The sequence below is a fragment of the Lactuca sativa genome, chromosome 2, assembly GCF_002870075.4.
Source record: "Lactuca sativa cultivar Salinas chromosome 2, Lsat_Salinas_v11, whole genome shotgun sequence".
NCBI lineage: Eukaryota > Viridiplantae > Streptophyta > Magnoliopsida > Asterales > Asteraceae > Lactuca > Lactuca sativa.
In genome coordinates this window covers 211,206,721-211,233,223 of record NC_056624.2, presented here as the reverse complement: position 1 = coordinate 211,233,223, position 26,503 = coordinate 211,206,721, and the positions used below count along the sequence as shown (strand labels likewise).

Here is a 26,503-nt window from a genome sequence, read left to right as displayed (position 1 = left end):
GTTGTTAAGAAAAAAAAAAACTAATGGAAATATTTTAGGCTAAACTAAACATTGGTTTTAATATAAAATTTTAATTCTACGGAAGACATACATCATTTCCTTATATCATTTAACTTATTTATTTTTATATTTCAACTGTCTTTGTTTTTACAAGAAGAAAATCAAATAAAAGTACAATAAACATCGAATGTTTCAACCAAACGAATTTAATTCTGTAAAACGACCTATTTAGCTAAATATTAATAATACAATTTTTATTTTTTTTAATAAAACTTAAGTTGTTATATTTTTTCCCCTTCCCGCCAAACTAAAAAACTTACACAATAGTACCCCCAAGATTATGTAGTTTACACTCTACCGCCTTTTGTTCTTGCTTCCGATCAACAAGCAGAAGTAGAACAAGATTCGGAAGAAGAAGCCCCATGCGATGGTGATCCAGAGGCACTCCCACTTGGTCAGATCATTGACGCCTTGCTGCTTCAGTATGTCGGATCCGGTGGTCAGACATGATCCGGCGGTGATGTTCACCCCTAATGTTTGGCTCATGCTTTGTAACAGCCTCAATTTGGTGGCTTCATCGGCTATGCCAAGAGGGCTGCCGTCGAAGATCTGAGTTCCTCGAACGAAACATCTCAATGGGTCTTGGAATTCGTTGTGTAAAACTGCTTCGTATGGGTATTTGACCAAAGAAATATAGTGAAACCATATCCAGTAATCGGGAATTCGATCACGATTGATGAAGAAGCCACTGAACAGGAGGTAGTAAGCGAGAATTGCGACGACAATCACGTACCCGATCATAACATGTGGGATGACGCCGGAGAGAAATGTCACGAAAGAGCTTCCGGCCCAAAACGAGGCCAAGATTATGGCGAAGTAGAACAAGAAGCCTTTACCTCCGCCGGCGAGTCCGACAGCCCAAAATGTGATTACTGCGAATGCCAAGGAGAGGAAAATGAGAGTTGGGATCGCTACGAGTGAAGAAGAGAGGACGTAGGAAGAACGTCTGTAAGCATTGTAAGCGGTTTCTCTCATGAAAATGAAACGTTCATGGAGGAAAACAGGTAATGCGTCTGCACAAGTGTAGAACGTTGTCGACATGGCAAAAGCGAAGAATCCGAGACGTTCACGAACGCCTCTCGGAGAATCATCCAGCTTCCAAAACACGGTGGCGAGTATAAAACCAGTCACCACAACTGCACCCAACCTGGTAATGAATAGCTCCGGCGTTCTCCATTGATTTTTGAAAGCCCGCCTTGACAAAACCATCATCTCCGTCCATATTGGATTGGCAAAGGTAGGGACCATGGAGCTTCTGTTAGGGTCGCTGGTGGCTCCGGAGACTAATTTGCCGCGTGATATACTCGCACTTATCGCTTCTGTAAGCGATAACCCATGTGTCGGAGTTTCGTTGCCGGTTGTTTGGGTGTGTCGGGATCGCTTCAGGAGTTGCCATGATTTGTTGAATTCGACTAGGCTTTTTGTTCCTCCAGGAGAACCTTCGAGATCTCTGATCAAATCGAGGGCAAATTCCGTACGATTTTCTTTCTCCGGAATTGGATGGCCAAAATCGGCGAAGAAGGAAAGGAGATTTGCCGGCGAGCCACTGTAAACAGTCTGTCCTCGAGACAGAAACAATAGCCGGTCGAGTAACCCGAGAAGCCGGTAACTTGGCTGGTGTACGGACATTATGACGATGCTTCCGGTTTGTGCAATACGTTGCAGCACCTTGACTACCATGTAAGCACTGGTGGAATCGAGGCCGGACGTCGGCTCATCCAGAAACAGAAGAATAGGATCGTGAATGATATCAGCTCCGATGGAAACACGTCGTCGTTCTCCGCCTGAGACTCCTCTGTGTCCTTCGTCACCGATGATTGTTTTGGCGGCGTTTCGGAGCCCTAACTGATCGATTAGGGCTTGAACTCTCAGCTTCTTCTTTGTTTTTGATAGCGACCGAGGGAGGCGGAACTCGGCAGCATACATCAACGTTTCTTCCACGGTTAACATCGGAAATAACAGATCGTCTTGCATGACATAAGCTGAGATCACCTTTAGCAATCTGGATTCTAATTGATCTCCATTCAAAGTTATGTTACCTTTCAAACTTCCTTTGGAGATTCGATTCGCCAAAGCATCAATCAATGTAGATTTCCCAGATCCACTAGCTCCAAGCACCGCCAGTATCTCGCCGTCCCTCGCTTGACCAGAAATTTCATTCAACAAAATCTTACTCCTCGAAACCAGCTTCTCTCCACCAACTGGTTCCGCCGCCATCGCCGGAAGAGCGGCTGGTCTATTCCGACCTCCGAGGACAGCAGGAATCCCGAATTTGCTCGGTACCTTCACGCTATAGGTCAGATTACTGAAGGCCAAAACAAACGGCAACGGCAACGGCTGAGGCTCGTTGCTCATCTGGTTCATTTCCAAAACACGATGACCTGACGTCTCATCACCATTTACTTCATTAACATACTTCAAAAGCTCCCCAAGAGTCGGAGAGGCCGGCGCTAACCCGGACGTCTCCGGAATGTCCTCCACCCCTATACGAGCAGACATCTTTCCACTGGAAATTAAACGCTAATAATGCTAACACCAACGTAGATTTTTATATGTGCATAAATAGAATACAGACAGTATCATATATAAACCATCCGTTGATGCTGATTCTTTCCACCGAAACGTCGTCGTTATTCTACAACAGATGATATATCGGTCTACAAGAGCAAAAATTATACCTTCTGCTTATTAAAAACACTCTCAATGCATCATTGAAGCTGAACTTGTTTGTATATATATACACATATATAAATAGATAGACAAAAGCTATTAATAACGTGTGTCTCTTTTAATATATATATATATATATATATATATATATATATATATATATATATATATATATATATATATATATATATATATATATATATATATATATATATATATATATATATATATATATATATATATATATATATATATATATATATTAAACCATCAAATTTTGTTAAATTTTGTAAAACAAAGGATTCAATCCATTTATTTTAAAGATAAAAAAACATATTTTAAAATAGAAAATAAATTAAAATTTTTGAAAAATTTTTAAATATTATTTACGTCATTTATTTTATCCAAATAAAATAAAATAAAAATTATCGTTTTTTTTTCAAAATATACGTGAAATATTCTAATATAATATTACACTGTAAATATTCAAATCGAACTTTTATAATGTTAGAATATTTTAGTAGAATATTAAACTATAAATATTCAAAAAAATCTAATAAAATACTATAATATTAGACAAAACTGCAAAAATGGTCCCTGTGGTTTCTCATTTTATGTGGTTAATGTTAAAACCTTTGAAAATTGTGATTTAGTCTTTTTCAACAAGTTTTATTGTGGTTTTGGTCCTTCTCCCGTTAACTTTAACAGTTTGGCTGTTAACTTTTTTTTTTTTTTTTAAATGACTACTTTACTGTAACACCTTGTTCTGAAAATATTCGTTTATGGATTTCAGAGGCCAAGGCTAGGGGCGTTTTGGTCTTTTATGGGTCTTGAAGTTTTATTCGAAAGGTTTTGGGCAGGGGCAGACGCAGGATTTTACAGTAGGGGTTGCACAGGAGAGTTAGGGGTTGCACGGTAGTAGAAAAAATAAAATTTTCAAAAATTTTCGAAAAATTTTCCACTGCGGCCAGAAAAGTTAGGGGTTGCCGGTGCCACCGTGGACCACCCCTAGGTCCGCCCGTGGTTTTGGGCCGAGGTGTGTTGCTAGAAGCGTAAGGCTTCTCACCACCTTTTCGTGGATATAAAGTTCGTTGAAAAGAACCTCGGATAAGTAAGATATGACGCATGGAAGTTATTGGCATTAATGGTCCCTAATGGAAAAGTTGACAAGGAAGGACCACGCATGCAAAGTGGAAGGCGCGTGAGTACGCTCAAGGTAAGTTGGGTTACGCCCAACGTATAAAGGGAAATGGTTGCAGGTGCCTTAGGCGTACGTTCAGTGTCCAGAAACCCTAATTTTAGGGCCAACCACTATATAAAGAACATAATGGCTCAAACCCTAGCCTCCTTATCTGTCCCCCAACCTCAGAGAAACCCTAACACGCCTCATTTCTTCATCTTTGGGTGATTTTGACTTCAAGAAGCTCATTTTGGGTGGTGTAAGCTTGGAAGAGGAAAAGAAGAAGTTGGCAAGGAAGAACTTGGGAAGTTGGAACTCATAGATCTGGAATAACATCATCATTTGGAACTCTTTGGAGGTATAAAGTTCATAACTTTACCTAAGAATACTTAGATCTAGTGTAGTTTGGTTTTGGAGTCATTTTGGTCCCAAGAATGGACCTTTATGATGAAATCTCATCTTTGAGCTTAGAGTTGCCACCCTAAGAGCAAAAAGGGTCCCATACGCAGTAAAGTCTCCATCTTGAATGTCTTAATGGGTTCATGCATGAAATCTAACCCTCTTCATGGAAGTAATGCTTCATTTTTGGAGTTTGGGCTTGTTTGGGCCAAGTAAAGTCACCAAGTCAGTGACTTTATGGATTAAGACGTGGAAAAGGATCAGGATCCGTGATAATAGATTCTAAAGTGGAGTATTAATCCCTTAATGGGAAAAAGACTTAGTAGGGGATTTACGTTGAGCGTACGTGCAGGTACGCCCAGCATACGCACCTTCTTGCCCGTACGCTTAGCGTACGAAGATGTACACCCCGCGTAATCTGTCAGTATGGACTTTGTGTTATTGGGCCACGATTTGGGTCATGCTTGGATATTTGGGCTTTGATGGGCCATCAGGAGTCAGTTATTTTGGGCCAAGAATATGTTTGAGCTTAAGGTAAAGCCCATTAATGGGTTTGTGCCCAATGTAGCAAATTGGGCCATTAGTGGGCCACTAGTGGGCTTGGGAAGCTTACCTAGTGTTGGCCCTTTTTAGATTGCAGTTTTGGGCCATGGAAATGGACCAAGTTGGACTAGGAGTAGAACGGTCATTTTACCCTAAGGAGGATAATTGAATTGGACTAAGTGATATTTTGGTATTGGTAGCTCGGGGAGTCGAGGGATCAGTAGTTCGGGGATCTGCCAGCTAGTAGTGAGGGATTATTCGCAGGATTCTACAGTCAGCTTTGCGAGGTGGGTATTCCTCCAATAGGAACGGGTCTAAGGCTCCAATATCGGCCCGTTTATGTAGTTCTAGTATGTCGGGGTTAGTCCGATGTTGGGGTTAGCCTGATGTAGTTTATATGTTTCCGGGCTTCGGTCCGATGTCGGGGTGGTCCCGAGAAGTAGTTATGTATGCTTGATGTCTCTGTGATTCATGCATGTTAAGTGTTTTGTGTTCCAGGCTTCAATCTGATGCCAGGGTGAGCCTGATGTATGTTAGTTTATATGTTATATGTTATATGTTCCGAGCTTCGGTCCGATGTCAGGGCAAGCCCGATGCACATTATGTGATTATGATATGTGTTTATGATATATGTTATGTTGTGTATGTGTCGGGGTAAGCCCGATGTCGGGGTTGTCCCGACACCCGATGGGTTGGATGTCGGGGTGATCCCGATGTCAGGCAGGAGTCTGATGTCGGGTAAGCCGATGACGGGATTTGTCCCGATGCAGTTGGGAGTAGTCCCAAAGTTATGTTATATGTGATATGTTATGTGTATGGTATGTGGTAGATTTTGGGAGTTCACTAAGCTTTGTGCTTACAGTTTTTAGTTTTGGTTTACGGTACTTCAGCTAGTAAAGGGAAGGGCTCGAGTTGTTCGCATGGCACACACCACAGTCTTCAGCCTGGGAGTTTTACTCTAATATTTTATCACAATATTTGATATGATGTTTGAGATACATGATACATGGTTTTTCTTTATGATTATGAATGGTTTATGGATTTAAATAATTATTTCAAAACGAAATTTTTGGACCGTATTTTTGGGATGTTTCAAGTTGGTATCAGAGCCTTGGTTTGAGGGATTTACGCATACTTTCGGGTGTGTCTGAACTCAAACTGAGGACTTGGTATTAGAATTTTCAAAAGGAAAATCATTTTTTCTTAAAAAGAACTTTGAGAAAAATGAAAAGGATTTCGAAACAAGAAAAGAACATTGAAAAAAAAGAAAAAGGGTGTGGTGCATGCAATCAGTCGAGCTCAAGTAAGTTCTCCCAAATTACCCATACATGTTTGTTTAGATAAGATATACTTATGAGAATTGCATGCTAGATTAGGACTAAGGATATAGGAAGGATGCCTTATGTGTCTGCTATATGTGTATGAGCTTTATGAGTTGCATGCTAGTACAGATTCCTGATATGTGAATATAATAGCTTAACTATGTTCTGGTTAGATTTTCCTTTTTGTCTGAATGCTACTTGCTTTGTGCTTTGTGGGACTCTGAGTGATTGGAGTTATCCATTAGGTGACTATGTCACATCATATGTGACCACGGTTGAAGAATCTCAGAGTACTAGATTTGACCCTATTATGCAGCTCTTGTCTAAGTCTAACCGTTGTAGGGACGAGTCCTTTACTCGAAGGATTATCTAAGCCTCATCATATGTGATAGTATTCAGGTAGTGGCTGATTAGCACTATAAGGATACCTTCAATAGCTGAGGACTGGGTTGGGTTATAGATTTCCCTAGGGTAAGCCTAGGATGAGATTAATGTTGGGAGCCATAGTAATAGTGCAAGGGACTTGGTGGAATCAAGGCAATCTTTGAGGAAAGTACGGATAGATGTGGAAGGTAGGGCTCATACTACTAAAAGCAAAGGATATGTACTTAATTCAATAAGGGCTGAGATGAGACCAGGGAACTTATAGTGTGTGTGTGTGTGTGTGTGTGTGTGATCCCTCGTGAGTGAGGAGTATTCTGATGATGATGATACGTTGCGAGCATGGTGGTACTTTGGGATTGACCAATCGACGGTTCTGGCGCCGGTGAGGGATCATGCTCGGGTTCAGGAGCCAGTTAGCTCAGGTAACAACACTAGCAACCAAGATCTCAACATAACAATTTTAAACTAGATTCAATTTTTAGATTATTATTTCAAATCTTTCTAATAATTTTTTAAATCCTAGTCATTTTTTATTAGTAAGCTTGTTTTCCTATATTCAACCCCCTACCCCACACTTAGTTGATGAAATATCCCCGTTGCATACAAAAAGAATTGAAGAACATAAATTAAAAAGGAAAAATCGGAACAGACTCCCATTGGGTAGTAGTGGCGAGATCAAGTTCTTGAAAGTTATGTGGTAATGCTTGAACTTCTCGTATAATTGTTGGAAACAATACTTCTATACTTTTCTCATGTGAATTCATATGTATCGGATCAAAATAAATCAAAGAACCATCTTCAAAAAGTGTGTTGAAGCCTTGCCACGATGTGGGAAAGCAACACCACATTGTGGTGGCGAATGAATTGTCATCATGGTCGCGAATTTCAAAAGTGCCACGGTGTGATCAAGTGATGTTACTTCGTGGTGTCTGGTCGGATGCCTTCGCGATAAAAGCAATTGCCACGACGTGGTGATGATAGCCACATCGCGGTGTCTTCTCAGAATATCTTTAAAAGTCAAAATAATGCATTGAATCTTCATAATGCTTAGGACCATTCATGATCTTTTCTTTCAGAAAAATTCTTCTCTTCAAGTAAGTGGGAACCCCACACTTATTTAAAAACATGGTGTTCAATTTTAATCTTCATAAATTGCACGACTTCTTCATCCATTAAGCTCCTTCACCACTTCGCGCATTTTCTTTCTAACACTATAAAATAAAATCAGAAGACTAGAGAAACACTTGATCATTTGGTTAAACTAACATAAACATTTTTAAAAATACTAAAAAAATGAAAAACTAAAAAGAAATTAAAAAGGAAAATAAAATGAAAACTCTAAACGTCAGGTTGCCTGTCACACCCCAAAACCAAGAACGGCGGAAACGTTCTAGGGCGGAGGACGTCATGTTTAATATCAACAACAATGTAAAGTAGTAAACAAGCAACAACATCATCCATTGCATTAATAAAATAATTATTATACAATTGTATTCCGTCAAATTTTGATAAACACTAAAGCATAAATCAAAATGAAAGATAAGTCCTGAATAAGCTTCATCTTCCTTTCTCCTTGCATCGGTACCTGTCTATGATGACCTGAGGATACAAGTAATTTTGAAAGCGAGTATCAGCTATAAAGCTGGTGAGATCATAAGTATTAAATGTGTCTTAATTTGTGAAAACTTATAATTTCTAAGACATGACATTACTTTGAAAGAAAGCTAGTATAAGTATGAAAATGTTTGTATCTCAACTGTAAATGTTTGAAAATCCCTAGAAATCCCTATGATTCCTATTAGTAACAAAAAGGAGTCTTCTACCAAGACTTAACTGTTCTGTGTGTAGTCTTCTACCAAGACCTAACTGTTCTGAATGTAGTCTTCTACCAAGACCTGACTGTTCTGAATATTACCCTTTTGTACTAGGGTAACTATCATTGTTAACTTTAAGCCATCCGTAGATGTACTCTTACCTCTGTTGCTAACAGCTGGGCATAGGAATAGTCAATCCCTTAATTGCGTACCTATAATGGTACCAACCGTTTGACATCCGTGGATGTACTTTTACCTCTGTAGCTAACAGAGATTCTAGGAATGGTCAATCCCTCAATACGTATCCTTTGGTACTAGGATAATAATCCATTCTACCTCGTCGATTATGTGATTTTATCACAAGGTAAAGGTAAGAACACGGATTTGATAACAGAGTCGATACATATAAAATGTAATAGGACTCCTACTGATATATCTATGCACAAGTACTCCTATAAGTATGATAATGTAAATATCATCGTAGAGTACGGTAAGGTTCTATGTGTGCTAGCTAGAATGTGTGTTCTCCGTATCTAGCAAGTATAGTAATTGTACTGTAATGTTCAACGTGTGCTAGCTGTAATGTGTGTTCTTTCTATCTAGCAAGTATAGTAATGTAAGCGTTCAAGTAATGTTTCTAGTATAAATGTATATGTTCTCGTCCTAGTATAGATGTATATGTTCTAGAATGTATTGACTCATGAATGAACTGACTCATTGTATGATATCGCGTTCTAGTAATGGTTCTAGTATCTTCCTGAACTACCCATATGGTAGCTTACTAGTAATCTAAGTTGTACGTATGGACGTGGATGTATACCCTTGCTACCCAAGGGCATAGGATGAACTGGAAGGACCTTTTATGACTATATATGTATACATGATATATAACAAATCTTTAAACGACCTTCGGACGAATACCCAATGTCCCACCAGACCACATCTCAAGGCGCGGAAAGGAAATAGGGTGGATAGTCTTCCTAAGTCTTTTAAACATTTCTTATATAACTATACCTATAGAGGCATGCAATTTATAATAAAATAAAAGCATAAGTAAGTTTTGTGAAACATTTGAAACAGAAATATTATTTTAAGAGAAGGTCGACTTGATGTCAATCTATAAAACAATTTGAAGGCATAAGTATAATAAAACAGTTTTGAGTATAAAGAAACCTTTGTTTGAAACACAGTTGTAAATAAGTTTGAAGTATGATAAACAGAGTAAGAAGTACAGTGTAAGAAGTAGTTTAAAACATATAAAATGTTTATAAAAATCATTTGAAGGAAACTATTTGGTAAAACGGCTAATGAGTAGCCAAATCTTTTGAATGCTGTATATTAATCACATGTGATTGATGTAATAAGTAATATAATCCAACTTACTAATCACATGTGATTGACATAATAAGTAGCATGATTCTACTTGTATCCCCCCCATAAAACATTTAAAACAGTTTAAAACATTAGTTAAGGGGTATGAACTCACCTGCAGTATGCGACTGGAAATGAACGGGCTGTTATCGTACGGAAGGATCGGACAAGTGCTTGGTGTCAAGTGATGACTTAGACACACACAATGATCCTAATTACATATGAAGACATATGTATATAAATAACTAGTGATTATAACACTAATTATACAAGTAACAACATTTAAGCGCGAGGACAACACTTTTGGACAAGTGCTAGGAGGCAAATGGGTTGCAATAAAGGAGTGCAATGCCCCTAATGGAAGTTTAAGGTCAAAAGACCATAATCATTAGAGTTTACGGCCCAGGGGAGTAAGCTCCTAGCCGTAAACTCTCAAACAAGCCATGAAATGGAGTTTAGAAGTACTACAACTTTAGAGGGGAATTGTTTCAAGGCTAGGCAAGAGTTTAAGGCACCATATTGACTCCTAAGGGGAGTTTACGGCCCAAAGACCCTTTTCCCTTGGACTTTACGGCCTTAAACTCCCTTGGGAGGGTTCTTATTGTCTTTTCAAGTGTCTAACAATTCTAGGAACAAGTCTAGGCTTCAATACTTGGATTAAGGGAGGTTTAAGGCACTAAATGGGACCATTTGATGGAGTTTACGGCCATAGAACTCTTTGGGCCGTAAACTCCCTCACACATGAGGTCCTAAGAATTTTAACTAGTCCATATCACCTCTAAGTACTTGCCCTAAAAGTTTCTTGGCCTATGGAAGTGTTTAGGGTGTCCTTTGACCCCATTTAAGGAGTTTACGGCCCAAGAAATACTCTTGGCCGTAAACTCTCAAACACTTATGCTTTTTATGTGTTTTCTAGGTCCTAAACACATTAAGGTACATGCCAAAAATGAATACTAAGCCTTAGGAAGAGTTTAAAGGCATTTTGGAACCTAAAACTTGGAGTTTACGACCCAAGGAGTTTCTTGGCCGTAAACTCCCTTATAGAAATGATTTCTAAGGGTTTTGATGGCATAAATCATGAGTGTAAAGCTTCTAGGTGTTTGTTCTAAGGCTAGGGATCACAAGGCACTCATTTGTGCCCTTTACTTGGAGTTTACGGCCCAAGAGGTGGTTCCTTGGCCGTAAACTCCTCAAAATAAGTGATTTTGATTTGTTTCTAGCCTCTAATGATCATTCATAAAGCCCTTAGCTAGATACCTAACACAGAAATGGGACTATGTGGCCTTTAGGCTTGATTTTGGAGTTTACTCCCCAAGAACGTTCTTGGGCGGTAAACTCCCGGATCTTGTGTTTTGAACATGAAATCAATGTTATAAAGCATATAACAAGTATTAAAACACATTTAGGGAAGTAGACTCACAATCTGGGATGAAAACCCGAAGATCCGTGAGAGAGTATTTGGCTTTTCTCTAATTGGAAATCAAATAATGAACCAATTTGGTTCAGAATTCTATTTATAGTCCAGAGATTTTTGGCAGAAAATATTTCTATTCTCGGAATGGATTCTAATGACTTAGAGTAATGGATTTACAATGTTGCACAAAATCCTAGTGCAACCACTCTCCTAATAACTCCTTAGGGGTAAAACCCTAAAACTGCCAAACTTATTCCAAAAGTTTGAATTCTCACTGAAACTGCTCTACTTCTATTGGATTGATGTGGTTTGATTTGAATGGAAAATTTTGGGTTGTCACATCATCCCCCTGTTAAAGGGAATTTCGTCCCGAAATTAGAATTTAGGCATGGAAGTATACACGAATGATCGAGACGTGAGGAGGAAACTTCCTAATCGATTGGTTCTAGCGCACTTAAGTGAAATCAGGCTCTCGGTTGGTATCCCAACGAACCTTCACTAATTGGCGATGGCGTTTGCTTCGTCCGCTTGACCTCTCGGTCGAGGGTCACTACGGTTCTGATACGAAGGCAAGGATCTCGACGAATGGACTTGGAAGAGTTCAAACAGAAAGGTATGGTTTCACGATCGAGATGCGAAAAGTAGAAAGTACGTTACTGAGTTCGCGGAGTAGGTCTAGTTTGCGCGAGGCGCAGGACAGATTCTGATAAGAATCCCGGAGGTCCTGTCCAAATTAGCTTTTCACGCTTTATGCAGCGTATTAAGCCATTCTCAGAGTGAGTTATCCTAAAGAACTTGGTCACTCACTCGGAAACTCAAAGGTTCCTTTTCTTGCGTAACTTCCCAGTCAAAGGCCATCTCTTGCTGCGTCAAAGTCGTACGAGTTTCTAAAGCTTGCGAGGAGTTCTGAATGAACTAAGGCGGTAGGTCGGTAAGACCTAACATTTGGCGAAAGCTGTCGGCTTCTCTGGTGTCGATGAATACTCAAATGTTTTGGCAAACTGAAAGAGTACCCAAAATTTCTCACATTACTAACAGTGTGTCCTAGAAATTTGACTCTTCAATTTCAAAACTCAAGCCTATAGAACTTCGCTAAAAGTTCCTCTGTAGGAAATGTTTTCATCGGTTTTCTTCTTACTACGAGGGTAGATAAGTAAGTCATTTCATGGAGAAATGCCGAATCGATCCTAAGTAAGAAAAACGTAACCCTATTCATTTAGCTCATGAAAACCATGGGCGTACTGGTCCTATCCGAAAGGTATCACTACGGACTCGAAGTGTCCGCATCGAATTCGGAAGATAGTCTTCCAGACATCCTTCCCTAACACATCGAACTGGTGATATTCGGATCTTTGGTCTATTCCTAGAAGTAGTTTCTTTCCTTACGTGTGCTCAACTATTTTGTCTATGGGAGGCAGAGATCACGATTTCTACGAAAATCTTGACGGAGTTCTCGATATCCGAGGAACATACGATGCGATCCATCGATCTCTGGAAGAATCTGACCGGGGTTCTCGAGGGTGAGAAACCTAGTCTTCTAATTCTATTTCTGTGTAGTTCGCTGAGTTGTTCGTACTATTCTTGTATCTCTGTGGGTGTTTAAACTATAGGGTGATCTGTTTTCGGGAGTTGTATTGGGTTCTAAGTTTATTCACATGACGATGTGAGTACTCGTATACTTAGGCAGTTTCTCCGTCCTGAAGTCCATTTTAGAATTCATACATGGATTTATGATCACAATTTCGTGTATACGAGTCGTATATAATTAAGATTGAAAAGGTAGTCGAATAACTGATTCTTCCTTACCCTCACATCCCAAGGAGGAAAAGAGTTAAGGCGGAATTATCAATTCTAAACCTATAGAACCTTGATTATATAATACTCTTATGTATACCTTCCTCAGTGATAGATCATCTGCATGAATCCCTGGATCGAACTTGACGTACTGCACGAGTGGTACTTCGGGGATTTCTTCGGAAAGAAAAATAACTAAGAGGTACTCCGGGAATGAGTACTTCGGCGTTCTGATATGACGGCTTCGCTGGAAAAGTGATCTAGAAGATGGGGACGTACGTATGAAGCTGTTTTCTTGAGGATCAAATTTTAAATCGAGTCGTATGATAATGTCGGAATCATACAGAAACTTTAAAGACATTAGAATTTAAACATAAGACGTTTACAGACAAAACACAACCGTGCAACCATGAACAAGAGTTACAGTACTTTAGATTTACCACAAGACTATTGCTGCGAAATAAGGTATACTACAAAAGACAAGTATACGCAGCACGAGGATTCCTATATAGGCAGGATCTCGCAAAAGGTAAGACTCTAGTTGCACTAGTTATAGATAGTTTATAAGGCTGTTACAACGAAACGCCCTAAATATATTAACGTGGTTCCTGAGCAGGCTCTCCTGCAGCTGTGATCCTGAGAATCTTCCCATCAGCGCCAGAATTCTGCGTGATCGGGCAATCCCTCTTGAAGTGCCCTGTCTCACCACATTGGTGACATGACTGGCTAGTACTAGCTTTGGTGACGGGATTTCGGTGCTTAGCTAGTGTTATGTGGACACGAGTGCCTTCCTCGTTACTCCACCTCGAAAATTGCTTCTTGAATCGTTCTGCGCTATAACTCAACTTGTGCGCAGGGTTCGTCTCGATGAAAGGGACTTGAGTGACAGGTCGTTTCGGTGCTCCACAGTCACGAGCATGATGCCCTATATTCAGGCAATTGCAACATTGCATCTCATGGCAAGTCCCATGATGATGGGAACTACACTTCTCACACTTAGGGAGTTTTCCCTCATATGACCTGCGCGGTATGGGAACGGCAGGGGTTTCCACTTGCTGTTGTGGTATAGCCAGCTTTTGGGCTCTCTTGCGTTCCTTTCGGGCTTGACGCTTTCGTTTCTTGTTCTCTGCTTTCTGACTTTGCGAGCCCGGAACTGTTACTGCTGGGTGACTTCCTGGATGGATATCACGATTTGGAACGTCATTCCCGTCAGCAGCATTGACCGTGTTGATAGCGCTACGGTGCGTCATGACCGCGGTTACTGCAGCCACTACGGTAGCTATAAATACCGTTTGAAAGGTAGCGGCGTCCATGGGGAAAGTAGAGGTCTCGTTGCTTGGCTGGTTGTTTCCGGATGACGACATGATTCTGTTAACACGAAAGAGTAAAGATTTGTGAGCGATTCTGGTTGACCTTGATGTACTTAGATTGTTCATGACAAGAGTAAGTGTATGATCTCGAAAGTTCGACCTACATCCCTATGATGCAGTCCTAGTTAAAGAATGAAAGTATGTTCGCGAAGGCTTGACCTACATCCCTATGATGCAGTCCTAGTACGGAATGGGAGTATGTTCGTAGAATGGTCTCAAGACGTTTGTCGTTCGAGCTGAGGTATCGTGGGTTGGTGAATAACAAGATCCAACCATTGAAAGAGACTTGGAAGTGTCTCTTGAAATAAATCACCGTAGTCCAATGGCTTGACTAAGGTATGATTCAGGTAGACTCCAATGAAAGTAAGATAAAAGTACTTGGATGAAGAATGACTCAAAAGTTAGCCGGCTGTCAATACCTTGGATATTCACGATGTAAAGATTCAAGAAAATGACCTTGTAAAGGTCTTACATCATATCCACAGAAGATAGTTCCCGACAGCATACAGACCTAACTAAAGTACTTACGGAACAAGATAATTTCATAGAAAATGCCACATCGGGCATAGACAGAAAAACATGATTTCCTTTTATAAGGGAAAATAAAGTAAAGCGTCCACTACGGCGACGGTCATCCCTCTGGTGAACTCTTAGTTCAACCAATTGACGTTCCACGTCAAGTAGGTGTCTTTCGCACACCATCTGGCGTACTTGGAGCTCTTTGACTTCGGCTCGTGATTCAACCAGTGTTTGCAACAGGGTTTCATGGTTTCTCTCTGATCTCTCGTGAGCATCCTCTAGATGAATGGTGTGGAGGGTATGCATTCTAGCATAGGCGACTACTTCTGTAATCTGGCGTAGGGCTGTCCTGCCTTGAATCTCATTTTGGGCCTCTCTGCAGACCAAGATTGGCAAGACTATATATGCTAAGCCCTCATTGCTCAAGTCGTAGAAGCTTCGGTCGCCGTCAAATAGCATAAACTGATCTTGTCATTGGCTCCCTGTTTCTAAGCATTCCACTCACTCAGGGTCAGGCCATGAAAAGCCAGAAGAGGGTTAGGAATTGAAACGGAAGCTGCTCGAGGTAGGTTCTCAACCTCTGGCTCGGGGTTAGTATCATACGAAAGGTCTTCATCACGGTGATCATCCAAGGGGATAGGATGATCATTTTCTGGTTCTTCTCCAAACCAACCAGTTATGACTTCATTCGGAAGATACTGGTTGTAAAGGGGATGGGGTCCAGTTATGATTTCTATGCGAGAATTTAGGGTAAGAAGATAATTATTAGACGAACTATCTACATAATTATTTTAGAAAACCTTCATTAGTTACATCGCTATTTGTGAAGTGCATACCAGCTATGTGTAATCTAAACAGGATAGACCTTCGAATAAGTGACCTTAACTCCTTATTCACACAAAATAGGGGTAAGGCAAAATTACCACAGATTCTGAGTCTATGACATCCTAATTACATGTAGCCTCAGTGTATCCACTTAGCAACTATTAACTTAGTAATGAAGATCCCTTTTTAATTCTCAAGTATAAAGTACTTATAGTAACACCAAAATACACCTATAGTATTTTAAATTTATTGTTATGTTCTATTGTTCTCATTGTGGTAGGGTTGGTAAGATTTTAGCATTGTTGCAACCACACACTTAAACTTAGGCACATGCTAGTCAACCCTCGGATAATATAGGTGATCAGGCTATATCTTCCCAGTTTTGACCATATGTCTCTAAGTCCACTTGTGTTGCCCAACAATCGTAATTCTTTTGTACTGTCCTAATGACATTGATTTTAGTATGAATGCAGCATGTATACTTACTTAAATATTTTAATATTTAAAGCATAAACTCTTGGTCAGAGTATTTTTAATCCCTTATGTATTTATAGTTAGTATATCTTTTATGGGTTGATATACTTAATTCACTATAAACAATGCTCTGATACCAATCTGTCACACCCCAAAACCAAGAACGGCGGAAACGTTCTGGGGCGGAGGACGTCATATTTAATATCAACAACAATGTAAAGTAGTAAACAAGCAACAACATCATCCATTGCATTAATAAAATAATTATTATACAATTGTATTCTGTCAAATTTTGATAAACACTAAAGCATAAATCAAAATGAAAGATAAGTCCTGAATAAGCTTCATCTTCCTTTCTCCTTGCATCGGTACCTGTCTATGATGACCTGAGGATACAAGTAATTTTGAAAGCGAGTATCAGCTATAAAGCTGGTGAGATCATAAGTATTAAATGTGTCTTAATTTGTGAAAACTTATAATTTCTAAGACATGACATTACTTTGAAAGAAAGCTAGTATAAGTATGAAAATGTTTGTATCTCAACTGTAAATGTTTGAAAATCCCTAGAAATCCCTATGATTCCTATTAGTAACAAAAAGGAGTCTTCTACCAAGACTTAACTGTTCTGTGTGTAGTCTTCTACCAAGACCTAACTGTTCTGAATGTAGTCTTCTACCAAGACCTGACTGTTCTGAATATTACCCTTTTGTACTAGGGTAACTATCATTGTTAACTTTAAGCCATCCGTAGATGTACTCTTACCTCTGTTGCTAACAGCTGGGCATAGGAATAGTCAATCCCTTAATTGCGTACCTATAATGGTACCAACCGTTTGACATCCGTGGATGTACTTTTACCTCTGTAGCTAACAGAGATTCTAGGAATGGTCAATCCCTCAATACGTATCCTTTGGTACTAGGATAATAATCCATTCTACCTCGTCGATTATGTGATTTTATCACAAGGTAAAGGTAAGAACACGGATTTGATAACAGAGTCGATACATATAAAATGTAATAGGACTCCTACTGATATATCTATGCACAAGTACTCCTATAAGTATGATAATGTAAATATCATCGTAGAGTACGGTAAGGTTCTATGTGTGCTAGCTAGAATGTGTGTTCTCCGTATCTAGCAAGTATAGTAATTGTACTGTAATGTTCAACGTGTGCTAGCTGTAATGTGTGTTCTTTCTATCTAGCAAGTATAGTAATGTAAGCGTTCAAGTAATGTTTCTAGTATAAATGTATATGTTCTCGTCCTAGTATAGATGTATATGTTCTAGAATGTATTGACTCATGAATGAACTGACTCATTGTATGATATCGCGTTCTAGTAATGGTTCTAGTATCTTCCTGAACTACCCATATGGTAGCTTACTAGTAATCTAAGTTGTACGTATGGACGTGGATGTATACCCTTGCTACCCAAGGGCATAGGATGAACTGGAAGGACCTTTTATGACTATATATGTATACATGATATATAACAAATCTTTAAACGACCTTCGGACGAATACCCAATGTCCCACCAGACCACATCTATTGGATTGATGTGGTTTGATTTGAATGGAAAATTTTGGGTTGTCACATTGCCCCACGAAAAGCGCATCTTTTTGAGGTGTCGTGAGTCGAACTTTTTCCCACTTTACGTTGTTGCGGTTGGGAGTGATATCTCCCTTTTCTCCTTTTTATCCTTCCACTTACGCTTGTATGCTTGAACCCTTCGCTTATACGCCTTCTTTGAATTCTCCTTCTTCCTTTTATTGGCACTTTCCTCATGTTTACGCTTCACCCCTTTGCCTTGCTTTTTCACTTTTGTACCCGTCTTCTCACCTTCCTTGTGTAACTCCACCTTGACCATTATTGGCTCTTCTTATTCACCACCCATGTCTTCATCAATTACATCAACTTCTTGATATAATTAATCTTCTACTTCATCAACTTCTTCATCCTCTTAAACTTTGGGAGTAGTAAACGTGATCACCTAAAATGTCATAAGTATTGAAGGCTTGATTTACAACATTTGACTTTTTCACAATGGGGATTTTCCCAAACCTTCAACTCTTCTTCCATCATCTTTTCATTTTCAACTATCTCATCAAGATCTTCTTCCATATCATCCATCTTTGATACTTCATCTCTTGGCTTTTCATGACTCACTTTTGGGCTCATTTTGAAAGTAATTGCTTCATCTTCCACATGAAGTGTGAGCTTTGAGTTGTGGATGTCAACTAGATCCCTTGCGGTACTCAAAAATGGTCTTCCCAAAATTATGGTAAGGTCTTCATCTTCCTTCCTATTGAGAACCACAAAGTCAACCAGAAAAACAAACTTTCCCACCTTCACCAACAAATCTTCAATTATTCCTCATGAGAATGTGGTTGAGTGATCTACCATTCGAATTATCATCCTTGTGTGTTGGACCCTTGGTAAACCGAGCTTTTGATAGAAATAATAAGGCATAAGGTTGATGCTTTCCGCCGAATCAGCTAAAGCATTTATAGAAATAGAATTTCCAAATCCACAAGGCAAAGTAAGTTGCCATGGATCTCCCATCTTGATCGGCAATCCATTGATGATAGAAGATGAGCATAACTCATTAAGCACTATGTTTGAGGCCTTTTTCCAAATCCTTACGATTAGCCATCACATCTTTTTCAAACTTTGGAACCTTTGCCATGGATTTAAGGAATGGGGGTTTATCGAGAGTGAGAGCACTTGTTCCATAAACTTCTTTTGTTTGGTTCCATAGAATTTTTGATTGCTCTAGATGGGAATGGCAAAGGAGGATGATACGAATTAAGAGGTGAAATTGTTTTGTCCTCTCGAGACCATGATATGGTCATGTCACCACGACATGGTGAAACATCAGAGTTTGATTCGCTTTTTGCTCTTTGGGCTCTGAATTCTCTTTTTCCAAACATGAATTGGGCTACATGGTAGTTGTTTCATGTGTCATAAATGGCTAAGAATGAACCTCTTCTTTGGTGTAGATTTCCATTACATGAGGTTGTGAATTTTTGTCTTGATTTCTAGGTGGTAACCTCTCATTAACATTTTTTGTTAGTTACCCAAGTTGAGTCTCTATATTCTTGATGGAAGCTTGATGATTTATCACATGAGCATCAATAGCATCATGCCTTTCTTCTGAGGCTTCTATAACCGGTTTGTCTATACTTTTCATCTTTTTGCTTCTTGTACTCTTCATAGCCACTCCTTCTTGGGGTTCCTCCAATCTTCATCATACTTTTCACAACTAGAGTAAAACACTTGTGCCTTCTTGTTCCCGTTTTCATCTAAATCACAATCATTGGTCAAATGTGGCCCACGATAATTATCACACCCAACTCTTATGGCATGAATGGATTGATCCAATTTTGTCATTCGTTTATCCATATTTTCTAACTTTTCTAAAACTGCAACCATATTCTCGTTCCCTCCGTTTCCTTTACCTCTTGTAACATCCTCTCATGGGTTATGGTATTCACGTGAGTTCTTGGCAAACTCTTCAATCAATTATTTGATAGTTTTAGGCTCCTTCTTCATCATTGGCCCTTACGAGTCAAGAAGTTTCCTTGTTGTGGCATTCACTCCATCATGGAAAAAGGACACTTCTTGTTGAGCATTAAGATCATGTTGAGGGCAACTTCTAAGCAAGCCCTTGTACCTCTCCCATGCTTCAAACAATGACTCTCCAACCTCTTGTTAAAAGTTAGCAATCTTCTTTTTAAGCTTTGAGATCTTCCAAGGTGGACTAAATTGCTCAATAAAAGCATCACAAAGATTTTCCCATGTAGTAATGGACCCGGGAGCGAGTGACTTCAACCAAACCTTAGCTTCATCGGTAAATGTCACCGGAAGCTTCCTAAGTAACACAACTGCTCTTGGCACATTAGGAACAATGAAGTAGTTTTCAATGTCCTTCACTTCATCATTATGCTTGAAAGCATCTTCATACTCTTTCCCAGTGCAAGGTATATCCATGAGCATTGATAGAATATGCCCTTTGAGCTCGAAACTTCTGGAAACTGGTATCTCAGGTGGAACAAGACCTGGTCCATGTTCTTCACGTATCTTCTTCTTGTAATCCCCCATCTTCATTCTCATGATATATGTCATCTCTTCAACCTTGCTTTTTATCTCCTTGTCTGAAATTTCTTCAGTAGATATTTCTGGCTCATATCCAAATACATTCTTATCACGCGTCCTCTCGAAACTTTCAAATCCTTTTTCCAATTGAAAAGTGCTTGTTGACTCATTGGATTTCTTGTTCTTCTTTTTATGAAAAGCAGATTATGGATCTTGAAGTGTTGGAACGAATGGAGTTTTAAATCCTTGGGTCATAAATCACATCAATAAAAACAAAACAAACAAAAATGCGTAAAACGAATAAAAATCACAAAACTAATAATTCACTGAGATAAGACCACGACGTGGTGGATATGACCACGATGTGGTTGCACCTCAGAGAGAAAACTAAAATAAACTGATGCAACCAGAGTAACTTGTTGAGGTGTTTACCCTACAAAAAGGATCGAATAACAAAGCAATTGAACAATAAATCAAATAAGTCGTTCCCCGGAAATAGCGCCAAAAACTTTGATGTGCCTAATAGTACCTACTCGTTTTTAATCTATAAGATAATTTGATTTGCTAACTATGCACTTATAGATAGTATACCTAGTCAGATTATAGCATAGCTCAAGTAAGTCGGGTGTCAATCACAGGGAACGGAATTCAATTAAATACATTAACTACTTCTAATTAAACTAAGAAACAAATTATGATTAGGGTTTTTACTAATTTTACAAGATTAGTAGAACTTAATGATGGTTTTGGTCATAAGACATCCTATGTGCTCATACAAACCCTAATGCTTGGATCTAGGTTTCTCTATTGTACATGCTTTGAATCCAAGACTATAAACCCTAATTCTAGCATATGGAAATCAATGTTAACATATAATTAGGTTTAAGATATTACCTTGATTGTTATGTAGCAATAACAATCCCAATTCCTCCTTGAATTGACTTTGGAAGGCTTAGAGTCACAAGTGTCACTCCTCTATTGGCTCACAAACACCATAAGCAAGAGGATGAAGAGGAGAGAGGATGGAGGCTGCCCAAAACGTGTGAAAACCCTAGAAGGTTGCTTGTACACGTTTTTGAGCCTTAAGGGTTCTATATATATAGTGAGGCTATTAGGGTTATCTAACAAGGAAACCCTAATTTGGATACTTAAGCCCTAAGCAACCCATGGAGCCCTTTCTTAAAGCCTTGGAGACTTCATATGGGCTACCCCATTAGAATTCATCCACCTTATAATAAAAGGCAATCCATGGCCCAAATTGCAATTATCTTATAATTACAATTCCAGTCCCTTAAGTTTAATTAATCTCTTTTAGTCACAAAACTAATTACCAATTAATTATTGACTAATATTAATTAAACAATATGATTTCTCCTTTAATATATTATTCTCATAATATATTAATAAATCATATTTAATCATTTCTCTCCATAATTCATCCTATCAAGTTGCTTCGGTGAAGGCAACCCAAAAGGACCATGCACCATCGGGTCAAGTACATACCAAAATAGTTATGGACTTAGACACTAATCCAACACTTAATATCAACTAACAATTAATAAAGCAAAGAGAATAAATCAACTTCAAGAATTAAAAGAATACTTCTGCTTAGATCCGATTTCATCTTCTCCTATGATTGATTTCTAGTGGATGGATTATATTGATTACCAATTTACTAGCTATTATGATCAAATATGTAGGCCTAACAATTTATGAATGACAAAGCAATGATCACGCACAAGTTAAACACCAAGTTGATAATAAGCATAAATTGGACTATGGATGATAGTAGTAACTTTCCTATGATCAAGTTAAGCAACCAAGCACAAATTATGCTTAATTGTGCTCTCTAACATAGTTAAAGTTACTAGCTTTTATTACTTAATCTAATATATGATTAATCCTAGCTCTAATTATCTAATGGTCATAAACAATTAAGAGAAAAATTCATGCAATTAATATGATCATTTAACACACAGGATCTGATTTATAAGCAATATAAAGTAGAACTAAACATACTAGGATTTATATATATCAAACACAAGTAAAATCAAATATAATAATCCACATATCGAAATCAACACATATGGATCAAGTTCATCTTCACCAAACAGAAGTAAAGGGTATTTAGCCTCTTATTGTAGCAGAAAAACAGAATATATCCATGTAAATTAAACTAGACAAGAGTATGATAGGCAAACGAACTAGATTCATGTGTAGATCTTCTAAATCTTCTTCAATCCTTGAGCTCCACTTGAATTTCGATCTTCTTTTGGGTTTCTAAGGGTTCTTATTCGCAATAATCCTCAGAAAACCGATTACAACCCCTTTAGATTCGACCTAATGTTCGGGATTTTATAATTGTCAAAATCGGATCACTATGTCATGTTTGACATCTACCATGACATGGTTCGCGTTTTTATCCCATATCCTTCAAGTCTTGTGATTGTTCATGAACTTCCATTTTCCATGTCGTGTTAGAGAGCACCACGGTGTGGTCTTCAGTCATCTTTTCTTCTTCTTTTGTTTTAGCTCCCGTTTCCTGATTCCAGTTCCTCGTATAGTTCCTTTTTGTTCCGAGCAAGTCTTTGCTGCTACAAAACACCTTTTCAAACATAATAAGCATCTTTTGTCCCAAAATGTAGCTAAAAGTATTAGGAACATGCATAAATTATATAGTTAAATATGCACATATCAGATGTCACAGTTGTTATCAGAGCATTAGTTTAAGCAAACTTAGAATTTGTAGGATTTCTAGACTTAAAATAGAATGCTAGTGATGATCGTGAGGAGAGTGTCTAATTACATTTTAGGTAGTACATCTGAATTAACACAAGCACTAGTTCACTTTAGGATAAGATACATAATTTGCTTTTATGTGCTAAATGAATTATAGCATACCTTAGGTTGTCTGTTTAAAATGTTATTATCTGATTAGATCTAAGGTTTGTTGTAGACCTAGAATTAGGGAAATTTTATGTATTCAGGTTTCTAAGAATTTAATTACAGTATTTGAATTGACATATGATTTTTTGGAGGAATAAGGAGAATTATGCGTCTAAATCTTCTCTATCTATATTCTTGTCTTGGTACACTGGACGTCTGCTTTGGTATACAGAACGTCATGGTAAGGACTTGTATCTTGATAAACATATAAAAGTCAGCCACGCACAAGGAATGTGTGACGTTAAGAGGTACGGAGAGAATGGTTGAATTTTGGGTAAAGTCACCAAAATGAAAGTCATAGTACTCTTTAAGATAGGAATGTTGGTAAAAGGAACACCAAAATCAGATTTCGTACGAGTGAGTTATGATTTTTGCAAACTCATTAAATAATATAAAAATAAGGGCTAAAAATAAAATTTGAATTAGTCGATGGAGCATAAAGGAAAGTTGTAGTACTTGTCGAAAGCTATGCGTGGAAAAAAGAACTTCAAAAATGGAGCCTATATGAAGAAGTTATGGAATTTATAAAATCTGCGATTTGCGCTTCACACAGTGCGCGCCAGGTGCATGACACGCACTTCTAAAAGGTGAAAACGTAGACTACATAGAGCCTGACACATAACACAAAGTGTCTGGGGAGACGTAGCCTTAAGATGCACGACGTGCACTCCTTTTGCACACCGTGTACCCGAAATTTGGTTATAAATAGAGCTTCAGCCCTCATTTCATTCCACACACTCTCCCATTTCATTTCTCTTGAGTCCCTTCGACTTTAGCCCATTTTCCCTTAGTTTTGGTCTACGGCGAAGCCCTGCGATCCCTGAAATGGTAATGACTAGCAAGTAGAAGCTCTACGAGTGCAATTTCTGGACTTTTTTTTTCAAAGGAATCTCTGTCTTTTCAAATTACAAAGTGAAGCACTGTCAAAATTATCAGTCATCCACTTTATTACACATAGATATGAAGTATCTAGATAATTACATGCTTTATGTGCTTATTATTTGTGCCGAAAATATAATGTGTTAGATAAAATAACATGAGATGACATTTAAATTGATTTAATTATACACTTATAAATATGCGTTGGGTAGTGATAGGGGATGGTAGATAAGGAGATGATAGATGGGTGATGGTAGACACGTAATGATAAATAGGTGATGATAAATTGGAGATGACTAGGAGATGCCCTCACCTTGACTTGCAAGTTGCAATGTTGCGATGTAGTCATCTACTAGAGTATATATGGCAACCATTGACTAATCTAAACAAGTCATGTGGAAACACTAGAATGCTCATAACCTGTAGGTGATGAATTATGATTTCAGGCGATATAGTAACTACATATTCATGTGATTATACTCTAACCCTTATTAGACACTATTGGGGGAGTAATCCTCGAAACAATAATGTTTATGTGATGTAGGCGATGATCCTTAGGAAAAGTCCTTAGCAATAAACATATAAGGAAATGTGATGTAGGAGATGATAGGTAAACGCGATGTAGGTGATAACCCTTAGGACTACCCCTTAGGGAATAATAAATAAGAAAACGGGGATGAGTAATTGGGTTAATTGTTTGTTTGATGATTAAAAACATTAATTATATTACTGTAGGTTGAAAACCCTATGTATCTCACCAGGTTTCTCAACCCGACCCACTCAGTTTCTTTGTATCACAGGAAGCAATACAAAGTTACATGCATGATGAGAGATTCAAATAAATATAGACCGTTATATTACTGAGACATTGTAAATCTCCGTGTATGCTCATGTTTCTGTATTGATGATAACATCGTGAGTTTTATAAATAAAATACATTTCTTTGAAAATGTTTTGATAATATTATTATCATGTTTTCGGGACAAATTTCGCATAATAAATCATTTTAAAAGAATACTTTGATTTAATAAACATAAACAAATCGGCATCTTCTGGCTGTAAAAATAGGGATGTCATAAAAATGTTTTCAACAAAGGTTACATCATGTTGTTATACATTTTATGACTCTTCAAATCATATAACTTGTACCCCTTTTTCCATTAGGATATCCAAGAAATACACATGCTCTACCTTTTTCTTGGAACTTATCTGCCTTACCAACACTGTCATGAGCATCCAAAAACTCAAAATTGACTGTAACTAGGTTCTTTTCCTAATAATATTTCATGAGGAGTTTTGTTATTTAAAACCGGTTTTGGTAGTTTGTTTATGACATACACTACCTTGGAAACACATTCACCCCCAAAAATCGATTGGAAGAGAACCTTGGAATCGGAGAGCTCTAGCCATTTCAAGAAGATGTCGATGTTTTCTCTCGACAACTTCGTTCTGCTGTAGAATGTATGGGAAATATGTTTCAAGCAAGATTCCATGCTTCATATAAAAGTCCAACATGTGTTGAGATCTAAATTCATATCCATTATCAATTCGGATCCGTTTTACCCATTTTCCAACTTGGGTTTCCACCATATTGTAAAACATGGCTAAAAATATGTTGCTTCAGACTTAGTTTTGATAAGATATACCCCCACACCATGACTAAAGTCATCAACAATAGACAAGAAATAATGTGCACCATCAATAGAAGCATGTCTACAACGACCCTAAATATTAGGGTTGTGCATGGGTCGGTTTGGGTCGGTTTTGGACCTAAACCCAACCCAACCCATAAGTGGTCGTTTTCTGGTTTTCAGAACCCAATAGGATCGGTTTCTGGTCGGTTCGGTTTCCCGGGTTCTGAGGTCGGTTTGGGCGGTTTTTCGGTTTCTTGGCTTCAACCCATACATTCACGGGTTTTGGGTTTAAACCCATGGGTTTTGGGTTTTAACCCATTTTCCATGAATGAAGCAAAAAGTTAAATACTTCAAAAAATACCAAATTTAAGTTAAATACTTCAAAAAACATGAGTCTTACAACAAATAGTGTATTACAAGTTACACCCAAAACCCAAAATAGTCTATTACACCAAAAAACAATCAAGTATAGGTCGGTTTCTTGGGTTGGATGGGTCGGTTTCTTGGGGAGGTATGTCGGTTTTAAGTATGGGTCGGTTTCTGGGTAAAAACCGAAACCGAACCCAATTTTTCGGTTTTTAAAAAATTCAAACCCTAACCGTCGGTTTGCTTCGTTTCGGTTTCGTTGGTTTTAATCGGTTTCTCGGTTTCTTGGTTTGGGTTTGCTCACCCTTACTAAATATCAACATGAATTAAGTCAAAACAACTAGAAGTTTTAGCAAAGCTTACAGGAAAAGGTAATCTACTTTGTTTTTCACGAATACATGAATCACAAAAATGACTAATAGTGTTTATATTTTCTAAATGTTGG

General features: G+C 38.3%; 1 protein-coding gene and 1 non-coding gene across 2 annotated transcripts; one reads left to right on the top strand and one right to left on the bottom strand.

Annotated features, from left to right (window-relative positions):
- Positions 1-95: 95 nt before the first annotated feature.
- LOC111888256 (ABC transporter G family member 6) lies at positions 96-2,789 on the bottom strand. The gene has a single exon (XM_023884383.3). The coding sequence runs from the start codon at positions 2,557-2,559 to the stop codon at positions 355-357; it is 2,205 nt and encodes a 734-aa protein (XP_023740151.1). The 5' UTR covers positions 2,560-2,789; the 3' UTR covers positions 96-354.
- A 16,983-nt stretch (positions 2,790-19,772) lies between these two features.
- Positions 19,773-19,879, top strand: LOC111888312 (small nucleolar RNA R71). The gene has a single exon (XR_002849159.1). It is a non-coding gene; the product is annotated as a small nucleolar RNA R71 (small nucleolar RNA).
- Positions 19,880-26,503: the final 6,624 nt, after the last annotated feature.

Excerpts from the sequence above, each read along its gene's own strand:
- LOC111888256 (XM_023884383.3), bottom strand. The coding sequence starts at position 2,559 with ATGTCTGCTCGTATAGGGGTGGAGGACATTCCGGAGACGTCCGGGTTA.